Genomic DNA, 16415 nt, shown 5'->3' with positions numbered 1-16415 from the left:
TGACATGCAGCTGGGAGGCAGGTATGTGAGTAACAAGTCCACCTGAACCCCTTAGTCCAACTTCACAAGGAGTGACTCACAACCCGCAATCTCAGGAGCAAACGAGTCTACGCAGATGGAGGCTCTCCCTGGCTACAATAGCCACTCCTCCCCTTCCCTGGGGTCGAGGCTGATGCTATATCTGAAACCTGGCTGGGCATATTTCCAAGAGAGGCACCCCTCCCTCTGGGCCCAGCCAGGTTTCAGTAACACATGCCAGACAGGCCTCCCCATCCAGGATCAAATCCCAGATGAGGAGAGCTTTGTTCACGACCAATCTGGCATTGAGTAGCAGCAGCTTGAGCCCAGGGCCCGGATTACACTCGTCACCAGGATCCTGGGTTGAGCTCAAGGGGCCGGAACAAGGGATCGCTTTTAGGCAGCGATCTCTTTTTCCTCCAGAACGGCTTGCCCCATGACTCCCGCCATATCTACCTCTCCCGAGCATGACCAGAATACTCTGGCCCTCTTTCACCCCAGAGATCGATATCCCCATCCCTCCTGTCTCTCTACCGCCAGGTAGGCTAGATTCTACATTCATACTATCCCCATCCCACCCGACCCACTCATTAATATAAAAATTACACCACCCATTCCAATCATCCATTATTTAAAAAAACCCTATAAATTAGTTAAAATTAATTCTCTAGAAAAATTAATAGCAACCCTTAATAATTAATATATATGATATCAAAACTCCTTATAAAATATAGAATGTTAAATGTAAATACAGTAAAATATTGAAAATACAATTAATACTATATAAAAAATATAGAACTAGTACTATTTATTATTTTTTATTTATTATTTAGATTTGTATGCCGCCCCGTCCGAAGACTCGGGGCGGCTCACAACATGTAGAAACAAATCATAAGCAATCAGACAAATTTAAAATATTTAAATATTTAAAAACCCCATATGCTAACAGACACACACACAGACATACCATGCATAAATTAAACGTGCCCAGGGGGAGATGTTTCAGTTCCCCCATGCCTGATGGCAAAGGTGGGTTTTAAGGAGTTTACGGAAGGCAGGAAGAGTAGGGGCAGTTCTAATCTCCGGGGGGAGTTGGTTCCAGAGGGCCGGTGCCGCCCCAGAGAAGGCTCTTCCCCTGGGGCCCGCCAACTGACATTGTTTAGTTGACGGGACCCGGAGAAGGCCCACTCTGTGGGACCTAATCGGTCGCTGGGATTCGCAATTATACTATGCAATTATAAATATTAATTATTATGAATAAATACAGGAAATAGTCGACAATTCATTAAATAAGCAGCAAAAGAGTGCCAAGTTCTAAACTGGCTAAGTTCTAAAATTGTCCAATGGAAATGTCCAAAACTCCAGTCAAGCACTTTGATATTAGCTGGTGCCACCAGCCAAGATTCCCCTTTTCTTTCCAGCCTCTTTACCAACCTGCCCATAGTTCCTTTCTGGTGTAGCAAGAGTACGGGAGTAGAATTCAATAGGTGCTTCTGTTTCGTTGGGTAAGCAATGGCTCAAGATTGCACCCATCCCATAGCCAGAACCAATGGCAATTGGTTCAAATATTGAGCCAAAACTGAGTTAGAAATGAGGAGCCATTTGGTTGCAGTGAAAGCCAAATTTTCCCATTCTCCCCACTTCCATCTAGTCCCCATATCCAAAAGCCGATGCAAGGGTTCTGCCACAGAAGCCTTTTATGGTAGAAAGATAGAATAGAAGTTCAAAAGGCTTAAAAAGGCCTGCAATTCAACTTTGGATTGGGAGGGCGGGGCGTCTAAAATAGCTGCTGTCTTGGCAGGATGGGATGGATGCCCTCGGCATCTACCTGGAACTCCAAGAATTCAACTGAAGATGCTGAAAATATACATTTTGATGCTTTAACTCTCAACCCCACCTCCTCAGACTTCTTCAGGACTGCCCTTAGTGTCTCTAGCAATTGTTTTTGTTAGGCGCAAGTAGCAGAACATCATCAAAATAAGGGAACGCTCTTGGTATCACTCAAAGGAGACACTCCATTAACTCCTGAAATATACCAGGAGCTGTGCTCACCCTGAATTGTAACCTCTTGGACCTGAAGGCGCCCCTGTGAGTAGAAATAGTTTGGGCAGTGGCTGCTCTATTGTCTACTGGCAGCTGTTGATACACTTGAGTGAGATGCAGCTGCGCAAAAATCTTCCCCTTCCCCAATGATTGCAGCAAATGCTGCACAACAGGAACGGGTACGCCTGGTGATTAATTGTGCACTTGTAATCAGCGCAGACTCTGATGTTTCCATCAGGCTTAAGTGGAGTGATAATTAGGGTTTCCACTCAGCTTGGTCCATGGGTTCAAGGCCCCCTTGTGCCAGGAGTTTGTCAATTTTTGCATCAACATTAGGTCTCAGTGGCAGCAGAATTCTCCTAGGCTTAAGCCGAATGGGCTTAACCATGGGGTTAAGTTTAAAAGTCACTTTTATATTTATATTTATTTTAATTGGCCATCAAAAACTATGGGGAATTCTTCAACCAGTAGGTTTTCCCACATAGAGCTGTTTACAGAATTTATGCCCTCAATAGAAAACGCTCGGGTTTCAAACCAATCAAGACTTAAAAGACTGGTCAATGGGGCTTCTATAATTACCAAAGGCCAATGCCCAGAGAATTCCTTGTAGCTAACAGGAAAGCATTCCCTACCAATGATGGAATCATTGCTCTTGGTAGTCTTTAAGTTGGTCACAGAAATGTTCACTGCCGCAACCGGCACATGGGGATTTTGCCCAAGCTAGGTGTTGTAGGAATGGGGTTGATCACTCCTTCAGGATCACATGGCTGGCACTACCTGTAATAGGGCAAACCTCCACTTCTAGTTGGAGTTCCCTTTCCAGCTGTTTCAGCAAGGCATTCATAGCGTTAGTTGAGGAGGCAGCAGGTGGAGCCCCGCTTGCATTTATCTGGGCCAATGACTGTGTGGATAACTCTGCTGCTCCGCTTTGGCTAGCAATTGCTCAAGACTGCACCCACCCCATAGTCGGATACATCACAGGCCAGAACCAATGGTAATTGGTCCGAATATTGAATAAAAACTGAGTTAGAACCTAGGAACCATTTAGTTGCAGCGAAAGTCAATTTTTTCCAATCTCCCCACTGCCACCTAGCCCCCATAGCCAAAATCTGATGCAAGGGTTCTGCCATGGAAGCCTTATATGGCAGAAAGCTAGACGTTCAAAAGGCCTAAAAAGGCCTGCAATTATCATCACAAATAATCCACCTTGTATATTTTCCATTGGGCATTAGCAGACAAATGGAATAATTGTATCACTTTCATGATTAAGCCATGAAGCACATATCATTGTTTTGACACTGTAACTTGTAATGGAACTTATAAGGTAGATTTCTGTGATCGAGACTTCAGGATCATTTCCTTATCTATATAGTTGTATTTTCTATTGTATTTGATTCACTTCACTGTGATATATTGAATAAATACAATAAACTGCTCTTTTCTCTCTTTTTTTTTTTGCCAAATATGCAGTCGTCAAACCTCGTTGATACGCCTTTGCTGTGTCCCATAAATTGGTTAATGTTGTTTCTTGATTATTATTTATTTTAAGAAATATTTCCTTTTCATTTTCCATCCAGTCAATGTATTCTTGGTCTTTTAATATTATTGTATTCAGCATCCATCTTTTATGTTTTTGTCCTTCACCTTTCCATATTATTTTTATTGGATTATGATCTGCCCATTAGTTTGTCTCTATTTTTATGTGTTTCATTAAGTTTTCTACTTTCCTGTTAACCCACACCATATCGATTCAGGACCAAATTTTATGTGGATATGAATAAAATGTGTATTCTTTGGCTTCACTATTCCTGGCTCTAAAACAATCCCTCAAATTTAGTTCCTCACAGCATTGGTGAAATGTTTTTGGTAATGTTTTCCTTCTTTTTTGTGATTTTTTATTTCTAGACTTATAATCTTTATCATTATCTAAAATGCCATTAAAGTCCTCTATTAGACAAATATTTTCCAATTCTAACTCACTCAGTTTTTGATGTAATTTATTGTAAAATCTTTTTTGATCTTTACATGGTACGTAAACGACCACCAATGATACTTGAGTGTCATATATTTTTACAGATAGTACTAATATTCTTCCTTTCTTATCAGCATATACTTTTTTGCTTCTATATCCTTTTTCACAAATATCGCTATCCCTCTTTTTTTTGTTCGCTAAGGGTGTAAAAAGTCTTCCTAACTTATTATTTTCTAATTGTTTTTCATTTTGCTGTGATATATGAACTTTTTGAAAACAAATAATATCTATATATATTCTAGAATAGAAAAAAGTTTATAGATGATTACCGTGTGAGTTTCTTTCTTGGCAAAGAATCAGAATTGTATTGTTTCTCTTGCCTTCCTTTGTTTCAGTGGGCTGTCATGACACCACCACTGCCATATTCTCAGGCAGCTCTCCCGCACCGGAGGTCCGAGGCTCTCCTTCTTTGCACAGGGCGATTGCTTTTCACCACAGTGCTCGTTAGGATCCTCGGTTTCTCATCCACTCCTTCAGAGTGAATGTGCCCCACTTTGAGCCTCCAATTGCAAAGGATCCAGGTTTGGGGGAACAGAGCCCTGTTCTCCCTTGCCTGCTGGTCGTGGTCCCACTGTGGAAGTCTCTAAGTACAATAAACTGAATTGATACATAATGATAGCTGTAAATTGTGATTTGCAAATCAAAGTCATTGGGTTCAGTATACTAATCCAAAATCAAATAAATGAAATTATGGCATATTGAATTGCATGAAGAAAACCTAATGAATGAATGGCCTTGAAATCTATGAAGACCTAGTGGTTGAGATCATATATCCTTGTATCCTTGCTTGTTAAACCTTTCTTTCTTTCTTTCTTTCTTTCTTTCTTTCTTTCTTTCTTTCTTTCTTTCTTTCCACATACCCTCATTTTTGGCTTCCCATATTCCTTTTTCCTTTCTATCTCCTTTTTTCTCCTTCCTTCCTTCCTTTTTTGTTTTTTTGTCCCCCCCCATTTTTGGCCTAGCAGGGAAGCCTGCTAAGAGTTAAAACTGACCCCCATCTCCCTCATCTGGGCCTACCCCCCTATTTTTGGTCTAGCAAGCTTCAGGGAGAAAAAAAAATCAAAAGATCAGCTGTATGACATGTAATCATTGGAACATTTTTTTAAAAAGTTTTTTAGTATTTTTTTTCTAATGGTTCTGTAAACCAGTAGAATTTTTTAGTACCAATTCAGGAGAACCATCCCGAATTGCTTACATTTCCCTCCTGATTCAACTCCCATCTGAGAAAAGGTTTGCTCAATCACGGTATAAAGAAGCATACTCACATAAATGTTCTTCTGAGACTAGTTCAAATCCTGCTGACTTTATGAGTGCATCTGTGTAGAGTTCTTTGGGCAGTAATGTGCAACTAATTTGTCATTTTCTTTTCCCCAGTATAAAACCCATATTTGGGGTTTCTTGGTGGTTTACATTCAAGAAATAACCAGATCAAACTTTGCAATTCAAGATTGGCTTAATTAGTATAGGAGTTGCCATTTAGCTGGACAAATCTTTGACAAATCTTTGTCATTACAAATCTTTGTAATTTTGGGAAAAAGTTATTTAAAGTGTTTCTTCCTTTTTCCTTAGGCCTGTGCCCATCGTTGGAAAAATGTCTACTATGAAACTGACTACATCCTTCCTCATGGTTTTTGCAACATCATTCCTCCTAACCTTGGATTGAATGGTAAAAAATTAATGCCTTGCTATGAAGGTAAGAGGGCATATTTATTTTTTCCTTAGCTGTATAGTACTTGTGATGCATTTACTTGTTACATTTCTCCTATTAATTATAATTGTGGCAGTAAGCACATTTTAAATACTTTCTTTATTCTGTAAATTAAATTATGGCTTAACTGTAGTACTACTGTCCTGATGCAATATAAAAATAGAAGACAACTTAGTTTAGTTGTGCTTTCCAGGTATGTTCGGACTGTAATCTGGAGGCATTGGGATGAGGAAGGCTGATACTTTTGTAGATGTTTTGAATTCTGCAGACTGTAAAGCCAGTCCCTGTCCCTCTGAATGAAGAACTGTGTACTAAACAGTTGTAGGTTTTTTCAGTTGTGTTGGAAATCCGTTCCATTCAACTCTGAATACAAAACCAGTTTATGCTTTATCACCGGAGAACTGCAGCCTAACGATAAGCCCTTACTTTGATACTGTTCATTCTCTTCCTGTTCTCCTCTTTTTCTTGCCATCTTGATCTTCTTCCCTCTCCGTAGACTCGGATAAACATTTTATCAGGATCCCTCTATTTTGCTTTTTGAATATTACTGTCTAATTAATGTCATATACCTTTCTGGTAATGTACTAACAAAGGAAAAATCATTTGTACTCCATTTTAACTATTCTGTCTGGGTCACTCCGGAAGCTATGACCAACCCAAAAAGATAAGCCAGACAGTTTTATAATTGTAAAGAGAAACGAAGCCAACAGAAAATGTCCTTACAAAGCAGGAAAACACTAGAACATAAATATAGGATCCTTGCTGCCAAGACGAGGCTGTAGATAACAGACATACACCTCCCACGGGTCTTCAAAACTGCTGGGTCACGAGCCAGGAACAGAAATGCCGAGAAACAATGCAGGTTACCGCAACTCCAAACTAATAACACTCCACATGGCTTCAAGAGTTTGCCTGCCTTATAAACCCTTCCCTGCTAATGAGGACCACACCCAAGCCCTGGTGTTCCTTATTCAATGCTGATAATATTTCTTCAATTGATCCTTCCTTTGATCTAGACGTCTCTGTTGCATGTTAATGACAGCTTGTGCTTCATCACCTAATGACTCCAAAGACTCCAAGCTACTGGCTGGGGAGAGCCCCTCCCCGGGGCTCCCATGCTGTTCTTCCTCGTCACATTCCTGACTGTAATCTCCCCCGTCCGACTGCCCAGACCCCTCCTCTTCGCTGTCAGCCTCCTCCAGGCATGGAGCCAGCAGAGACGCAGCTGGTCTTTGATCTGCCTCAGGCTGAACCACAACACCATCCCCCCTCGGAAGGCCCCTCCCCACCTGCCAGCGGAGAGGACATGGTTTCTGGGGGAACCAGGCGTGGTAGTCCCGAATGAGATCGGGAGCGTCCAGCAATGCTGCTTCCACCCAGGAGCAATCATCAGGGTTCCCCTCCACCCATTGCACCTTGTATTGGAAACAAGCGTCTACCCAACGGGAATCCAGAATGGCATGCACCATGACATCAGGGAGGTGGTCACGAACACAAGGGGCAGGAAACATGGGAACGTTGGGATGGAGTGGACAATTGGGAGGGACAGGGACTAACAGAGAACGATGAAACACAGGGTGGACCCGTAAGTTGGCTGGCAAGGTGAGCCGGTAGGCCACCGGGTTGATAACCTTTTTGACAGGAAAAGGTCCCAGGAACCGGGGATCTAACTTGTGCCTAGGTAATTCGGAGGCTATGTATTTCGTGGACAGCCACACCTGATCCCCCACCGCCAAGGGGGGCACATTCCGTCTGGAGCGGTCAGCCACCCTCTTATAATCCTCCTTGGCCTTATTGAGATACCGTTTTACCATCTCGTGTACCGCCTGCAGCTCCGAGAGAAAGTCCTCTGCATCAGGCACCGGGCAATCTAAGAGGGTCAAGGGAAAGAAGCGGGGATGGAAGCCATAATTTGCAAAAAAGGGCGTGAGTTGGGTCGAGGAGTGGTGGGAGTTGTTAAAAGCAAACTCCGCTACAGGGAGGAACCAGGACCAATCAGACTGGCGATCCGCCACTACACACCAAAGGTATTGCTCCAGTATCCCTATGACCTTTTCTGTGCCTCCATCGGTCTGGGGGTGCTGCGTCGATGCAAGGCACACGGACACATTCAGGGCGGACATCAGTTCTTGCCAGAACCGGGCTGTGAATTGGGTTCCCCTGTCAGAGACCACCCGATCCGGGAGCCCATGCAACCTGAAAACGTGGCTGATAAACATTTGGGCCGTGAGTTGGGCAGTGGGCACCCTAGTGTAAGATATAAAATGAACCATCTTGGTGAGCATATCCATCACCACCATGACTGCCGTGAATCGAGCAGAGGAAGGCAAATGGGTAACAAAGTCAATGGACACGGCACCCCAGGGTCTCTCGGGCGTGGGCAAGGGTTGCAGTAGTCCTGGCGGGGCCCCAGTCACCCCCTTGGCCATACGACACGGAACACAGGTGGCCACATAGGAACGCACATCATCTTGGAGGCGTGGCCACCAGAAGGTCCGAGTGACCAACTCTAACGTTTTTAAAAGGCCAAAATGCCCTGCCACTGGACTGTCATGACACTGGGCCATAATCAGGCCCCTCACTGGGCTTGCGGGAACATACAGCTGCCCCCGGTACCAGAGCAGACCATCTTGGAATGTCCATGGGGAATTGGGTGCTAACTCCCGCACCCTCTGCGCTACGAACCCATCCTCCCACTGCGCCTCCCGTAAACAGCGACGCAAGTCCACTGGGTCCTGGGTCGCAGCCAAGGCTGCAGGGGGAAGGACCGTCTGAAGAGGAGCTGGCTCCTTCAGGTGAGTATACTCCGGCTTGTGGGACAATGCGTCCGCTCGAGGGTTCTGGGCGCTGGGAGTGTACCTAATGCAGAAATTGAACCACGCGAAAAAGAAGGACCAGCGGATCTGTCTCTGGTTCAATTTCCGAGCTGTCTGGAGATACTCTAGATTATGGTGGTCCGTCCGGACTTCTATCTGATGACGGGCCTCCTCCAGGTAATGCCGCCAATGCTCAAAGGCGGCCTTAACCGCTAAGAGTTCCTTCTCCCAAATTGTGTAATTTCTTTCCTAGGATGACAATTTGTGGGAGAAATAGGCACACGGAAACAGGATGTCACCGGGAGGATGGGCTTGGAGTAGCACTGCGCCAACCGCTACGTCCGAGGCGTCTGTTTCCAGCACAAATGGCTGAGCAGGATCAGGATGGCGCAGGAGCAGTTCAGCCATGAACGCTGCTTTCAGGGCGTCAAAAGTCTGCTGTTCCACCTCCCCCCAACTAAACGGGAGTTGTTTCTGTAATAAACGAGTCAAGGGCATGGTTAACATAGCATACCCTGGAATAAAGGTATGATAGTAATTCGCAAACCCCAAGAGACATTGTACACCTTTAACCCTGCGTGGAGGTTGCCAAGACTGAAGCACGGTCACTTTGCCTGGGTCCATGGAAATGCCACCTGGAGATAAAATGTGCCCGAGGAATTCTACGGTGGTCTGGAAGAATTGGCACTTCTCCAGCTTGGCATACAAATGCTGCTCCCGTAACCAGAGCAGGACCCGGCGCAAATGGTCCAAGTGCATGGCAGGGTTCGGGGAATACACCAAAATGTCATCAAGATAAATTACAACAAAATGGTCCAACATGTCCCAGAACACATCGTTCATCAGGTGCTGAAATACTGCCGGGGCGTTGGTGAGGCCAAAGGGCATCACGGTGTATTCAAAGTGGCCGTAACGAGTGCTGAACGCTGTCTTCCACTCATCCCCGGGCTGCATCCGAACCAAATTGCACGCACTGCGCAAATCAATTTTAGTGAACACCGTTGCTGTCCGCAACCGGTCCATGAGTTCAGGGATCAAGGGCAAGGGGTACCTATTATGCACCGTGATGGCGTTAAGGTGCCAATAGTCACAGCAGAGGTGAAGATCGCCCGTTTTCTTCTTCACGAACAGAACAGGGGCAGACAAGGGGGACTTGGACAGCCGAATAAAACCCTTAGTCAGATTCTTATCAATAAACTCCTTGAGAGCCACAAGCTCTGGCTCTGACATGGAGTACAAACGACCAGCCGGGAGCTTGGCATCAGGGATCAGGTCTATGGCGCAGTCGTACAACCTTTGCGGTGGTAGCCGATCCACCTCCTTCTCGTTGAAAACATCGGCGAACTCCTCGAGGCAGCGGGGTAACTGGATCACGGGAACTACTGGGCCATGGGCTGCGCACACATGTCGGTGGTGGTCCACACACTGCAAGCTGGAGAATGTTACAAGGTTCTGGGACCACACCACATGTGGGTCATGCGCGCGCAGCCACGACAACCCCAGCACGAGGGGAAAATGAAGCCCCTTGGTGACATAGAACTGCAGGGCCTCCTCATGAGTCCGATAATCCATCCTGAAAGGCCTTGAGCAGGGCAGCCTCATTCCATTGGACCTGCCCAGCCAGGGACCGAAATTCAGCCATGTATTCCGCCAGGGGGCGCAAACCCTGGCGTAGTTGCTTCAGTGCCTGCGTGGCCGTCTGCTCTTGCACCAGGTCAGCAAATTGGCGACACAGCTGGTCACAGAAAGCTGCAAAATTCTGGAGCAGAGGGTCATCTCGATCCAGGTAAGGTGCCACCCACGACGCTGCAGGGCCAGCCAACAAGCTACAAAGAAACGCCACCTTGTGGTCATCTCCAGGAAAGTGCACCATCTGGGCATTAATGAACAGCTGCACTTGACTCAGGAAAGCAGAAAACATCTGCTGGTCCCCCCAGAACTTCTCTGGCATCGTCACAAAACATTTCCTCCTCGGCAAAGGCGTGGAGGAGGTACCGTGGGTGGCGCCTGGGGTGGGACAAATCATCTACCTGGCGTTGTAACACCAGGACCATCTGGGTCAAATGCACAATTTCTCTGCGCAACTCCTCAAACACGGCCTGCATGTCAGCTGCAGAAACTGCCATGGTTTAAGGCAAAAACAGGAACCCCAAAAGCAAAAATGCCAAACAAAGAACAGGCAGCAGGTAGCAGGAAACAAACAAAAAACCCACCCCAAGCTGTGAACAAGGTGTGTCTGGTGGTTGGTGGAGTGTTATACTGTTCTGTCTGGGTCACTCCGGAAGCTATGACCAACCCAAAAAGATAAGCCAGACACACCGGTAGAATCCAAATACAGTTTTATAATTGTAAAGAGAAACGAAGCCAACAGAAAATGTCCTTACAAAGCAGGAAAACACTGGAACATAAATATAGGATCCTTGCTGCCAAGACGAGGCTGTAGATAACATACACCTCCCACGGGTCTTCAAAACTGCTGGGTCACGAGCCAGGAACAGAAACGCCGAGAAACAATGCAGGTTACTGCAACTCCAAACTGATAACACTCCACACGGCTTCAAGAGTTTGCCTGCCTTATAAACCATTCTCTGCTAATGAACACCACACCCAAGCCCTGGTATTCCTTATTCAATGCTGATAATATTTCTTCAGTTGATCCTTCCTTTGATCTAGACATCTCTGTCGCATGTTAATGACAGCTTGTGCTTCATCACCTAATGACTCCAAAGACTCCAAGCTACTGGATGGGGAGAGCCCCTTCCCGGGGCTCCCATGCTGTTCTTCCTCGTCACATTCCTGACTGTAATCTCCCCCGTCCGACTGCCCAGACCCCTCCTCTTCGCTGTCAGCCTCCTCCCGGCATGGAGCCAGCAGAGACGCAGCTGGTCTTTGATCTGCCTCAGGCTGAACCACAACATTAACAAATAGTTTTTAATGAAATTTTTAAAATCTCATGGTTCTAGGTGACTGTTGACCCTTGTATTATATACAGTGGTACCCAAAGATACGAACTTAATTGGTTCCAGGAGGAGGTTCGTAAGGTGAAAAGTTCATAAGACGAAACAATGTTTCCCATAGGAATCAATGGGAAAGCGATTAATGCGTGCAAGCCCAGAAATTAGAAACCCGGAAGCCGGACCGCCATCGCCAAAGGAGTCCTGAGCCTCCCATTCTCCCCCCACCCGCCCTTTTGCCGTCCCTGTTTTCCTTGCCGAAGCACTGGGGAGGGAGGCAATCCAGCCCTTCTGCACCTCCCCAGCGCTGTGAAGAGAAGTTGCCGTGCTGTCCCGAAGGGTCCGGAGGCTCCCGTTCTCTTCCCCCCCGCCCCTTCGCCGTCCCTGCCTTCCTGGGAGAAACGCTGGAGAAGGAAGCAAGTCTGCACCTTCTGCTCCTTCCCAGCGCTGTGAAGAAAAGTTGCCCTGCTGTCCTGAAGGGTCCAGAGGCTCCCGTTCTCTTCCCCCCGCCCCTTCGCCGTCCCTGCCTTCCTGGGAGAAACGCTGGAGAAGGAAGCAAGTCTGCACCTTCTGCTCCTTCCCAGCGCTGTGAAGAGAAGTTGCCCTGCTGCCCCAAAGGGTCCAGAGGCTCCCGTTCTCTTCCCCACTGCCCCTTCACCGTCCCTGCCTTCCTGAGAGAAACGCTGGGGAAGGAAGCAAGTCTGCACCTTCTGCTCCTCCCCAGCGCTGTGAAGAAAAGTTGCCCTGCTGCCCCAAAGGGTCAAGAGGCTCCCGTTCTCTTCCCCACCACCCCTTCGCCGTCCCTGCCTTCCTGGGAGAAACACTGGGGAAGGAAGCAAGTCTGCACCTTCTGCTCCTCCCCAGCGCTGCGAAGAAAAGTTGCCCTGCTGCCCCCAAGGGTCCAGAGGCTCCCGTTCTCTTCCCCCCCGCCCCTTCGCCGTCCCTGTCTTCCTGGGAGAAACGCTGGGGAAGGAAGCAAGTCTGCACCTTCTGCTCCTTCCCAGCGCTGTGAAGCAAAGTTGCCCTGCTGTCCCGAAGGGTCCAGAGGCTCCCGTTCTCTTCCCCCCGCCCCTTCACTGTCCCTGCCTTCCTGGCCAAAGCGCTCGGGAGGTGCATCCATCCATCCATCCATCCTTCTATCTATCTATCCATCCATCCATCCATCTATCATCTATCTATCTATCATAGTTCCCTCTAAGCTGAGCAGTGAGCAATCGCTCACTTAAAAACCATCATCAACTCAGAGTTTTCCAAACCTGCCTAGAAGCCGAGAGGGAAAGAGTGAGAGGGAAGGAGAGAGAGAGGAAGAGAGGAAGAGAGAGAAACAGATAGAAAAAAGAGAGGAAGGAAAAGAAAAAGAAAAAGAATGGGAGTAAGGAAGAGAGAAAGAAAATCAAAATCTAGATTGAAACTAGCTCAACTATTTAAGTGGCATTTTGATATTGATAGAGTTGCCCTATTATGAGCTCACTGTTATAGACACACAGTACAGTATTTTATTTTGAAATTCTCTGAGGCAAAACAGGGTGGGGTTTTTTTTTCTTGTTTGTTTGTTTATTCATTCATTCATTCATTTATTTATTATTTCTGTGCCGCCCAGTCCCAAAGGGACTGCCGCTCAGACACTATACTTTTCCGCCCACCCCCCAAAAAAATTAGAGGGAACACTGCTATCTATCCATCCATCCATCCTTCCATCTATCTATCTATCTATCTATCTATCTATCTATCTATCTATCTATCTATCCATCCATCCATCCATCCATCTATCTATCATTTATCTATCTATCTATCTATCTATCTATCTATCTATCTATCTATCTATCTATCCATCCATCCATCCATCCTGCTATCATTTATCTATCTATCTATCTATCTATCTATCTATCCATCCATCCTTCCAGCCATCCATCCATCTTTCTATCATTTATCTATCCATCCATGCTTCCATCCATCCATCCTTCTATCATTTATCTATCTATCTATCTATCTATCTATCTATCCATCCATCCATCCTTCTATCATTTATCTATCTATCTATCTATCTATCTATCTATCATCCATCCTTCTTTCCTTCCTTCCTTCCATCCATCCATCCATCTATCATTTATCTATCTATCTATCATCTATCTATCTATCTGTATCTATCTATCCATCCATCCTTCCTTCCATCCTTCTATCTATCCATCCATCCATCCATCCATCTATCATTTATCTATCTATCTATCCATCCATCCATCCTTCTATCATTTATCTATCTATCTATCTATCTATCTATCCTTCCTTCCTTCCTTCCATCCATCCATCCATCTATCATTTATCTATCTATCTATCATCTATCTATCTATCTATCTATCTATCTATCTATCTATCTGTATCTATCTATCCATCCATCCTTCCTTCCATCCTTCTATCTATCCATCCATCCATCTATCTATCTATCTATCCATCCATCCATCCATCCTTCCATCCATCTGTCCTTCTATCTATCCATCCTTCCTTCCATCCATCCATCCATCCATCATTTATCTATCTATCTATCTATCTATCTATCCATCCATCCATCCATCCTTCCTTCCATCCATCCATCCATCCTTCTATCTATCCATCCATCCATCTATCATTTATCTATCTATCTATCTATCTATCTATCTATCTATCTATCTATCTATCTATCTATCTATCTTTCTACTATCTATCTATCTATCTATCCATCCATCCATCCTTCTATCTATCTATCTACCATCCTTCCATCCATCCATCCATCCATCCATCCATCCATCCATCCATCCATCCATCCATCCATCCATCTATCTATCTATCTATCTATCTATCTATCTACAGTATCTATCTACTGTATCTACTATCTATCCCCCACAGCGTAAAACACAAACATTGCCAGCGCTGCCCCTGAAGGAGTCTTCAGACTCCCATTCCCTCCCCCCCTTCCCCGTCCCTGTCTTCCTGGGGGAAGCGCTTTGGAGGGAGATTAGCCGGCCCTTCTGCCCCTCCCCCAGCCAAAAATGCAAAGCCGGACTGTTGCCAAAGGAGGCTTAACTGCAATTAGGCTGTCCTAGAAACATAAGGAAAGGGTGGAGGGAGGGAGGCAGAGAGAGAGGCAAGCCACGGGGGAGGTTCTCCCCTCTGGCAGCCTGGCTGTGTATTGGTTGGGCATGCTCCTCCTCCCCACCTCTGATTTGCTCTTTTATTTTTAAGCCTTAAAGTTTCAGCAGATTGTCCTGCTCTTCTTCTACCTCCTCCTCCCCCTACCCAAAATTCTTCCTAGCAACCAGGCCACCAATGACCATCTCTGAGTATAGTGGGTCAGGTGACCTTCTCTGAGCTGGTCAGTTTCTTTTCTAAATCTCTGTCCACCATTTTCCTTTGCTCCTGGAGTTTCTTGTTTGTGTTAAAACTGTTTTAAAAACAGTAAAAAAAACCCATCAAAAGCAATCTCAGTCATGTCTCCTAAAAAGGTTCCTGCAAAAAACAGTGAGGGTAAACATAAGAAGGAGGCAATGACTATGGATATGAAGCTTGAAATAATCAAGAAATATGGAGAAGGAGCTCGTGTGGTGGACCTGGCAAGGGAATATGGCCGGAATAAAAGCACAATTGGCACCATTTTGAAGCAGAAGGAGGTTCTGATGGCTTCAAAACCAGCCAAGGGAGTGACAATAAGGTCTCATCATCGCTGTGATGTGAATGATGAGATAGAGAAGCTCCTGCTGTTATGGCTGCAAGATAAACAGCTTGCAGGATATTCGGTGAGTGAGGGCATGATTAGAAAAAAGGCTCTAGTCATATATGAAGATTTGGTGAAGGATATGCCTGGGACACCAGAAGATGAAGGGTCTTTCAAGGCCAGTTGGGGCTGGTTTGAAAGATTTAAGATGAGGACTGGCATACACTCTGTGATGAGGCATGGTGAGGCTGCGAGTTCAGATGCTAAAGCTGCAGAAAAATTTGTAGTGACATTTGCAGAACTCATTGATGCAGAAGGCTATGTCTCTCAGCAAATTTTCAACTGTGATGAGACAGGCCTCTTCTGGAAAAAAATGCCAAGGAGGACCTTCATCACAGCAGAGGAGAGGAAGATGCCTGGGCACAAGCCTATGAAGGATAGGCTGACCCTTGCCTTGTGCGCCAATGCCAGTGGGGACTGTAAGGTGAAGCCTCTCTTTGTCTACCATTCTGAAACCCCTCGAACATTTAAGGCACAGAGGTTGACCAAGGAAACCCTTCCAGTTTTGTGGCGGTCAAACACAAAGGCCTGGGTCACCAGGATTATTTTTGTGGAGTGGGTCAACCTGGTGTTTGGCCCCACAGTCAAGAAGTTTCTGCAGGACAATGATTTGCCACTCAAGGCCCTGCTTCTGCTGGACAATGCTCCTGCTCATCCACCAAACCTCATAGAGGACATTTTCGAGGAATTCAATTTTGTTTGTGGGCTTTTCTTGCCACCAAACACCACACCTCTCCTCCAGCCCATGGACCAGCAGGTGATTGCAAATTTTAAGAAGATATACATGAAGCACCTATTCAAAAGGTGCTTCGAGGTGACGGAAAGCACCAACCTCACCCTTCAAGAGTTCTGGAAGGACCATTACAACATTGCCACCTGCATCAGTCTCATTGATTTATCTTGGCAGGGGGTTTCCAGGAGGACCCTGACCTCTGCCTGGAAGAAACTGTGGCCTGGAGCAGTGTCCAACAGAACGTCAGAGACGTTGGAGGAGGCTGAACCCATCATCCTTGAGGAAATTGTGTCCCTGGGACAATCCATGGGCCTGGAGGTTAACGAAGATGACATCGAGGACCTCGTAGAGGAGCATAGTGAGGAG

General features: G+C 45.9%; 1 protein-coding gene across 1 annotated transcript in view; it reads left to right on the top strand.

The window, feature by feature from the left end:
* The window catches only part of ITGA9 (integrin subunit alpha 9), a 953395-nt gene that overhangs the window by 95708 nt on the left and 841272 nt on the right, over nucleotides 1-16415 (top strand). Inside the window, exon 4 of the mRNA XM_070726333.1 lies at nucleotides 5663-5786. Within this exon, the coding sequence (XP_070582434.1) occupies nucleotides 5663-5786 (124 nt within the window). The remainder of the gene's footprint in view (nucleotides 1-5662; nucleotides 5787-16415) is intronic.

This window comes from Erythrolamprus reginae, chromosome Z (assembly GCF_031021105.1).
Source record: "Erythrolamprus reginae isolate rEryReg1 chromosome Z, rEryReg1.hap1, whole genome shotgun sequence".
NCBI lineage: Eukaryota > Metazoa > Chordata > Lepidosauria > Squamata > Dipsadidae > Erythrolamprus > Erythrolamprus reginae.
The sequence above is the reverse complement of the archived record's forward strand: the minus strand, read 5'-3'. Positions and strand labels throughout refer to the sequence as shown.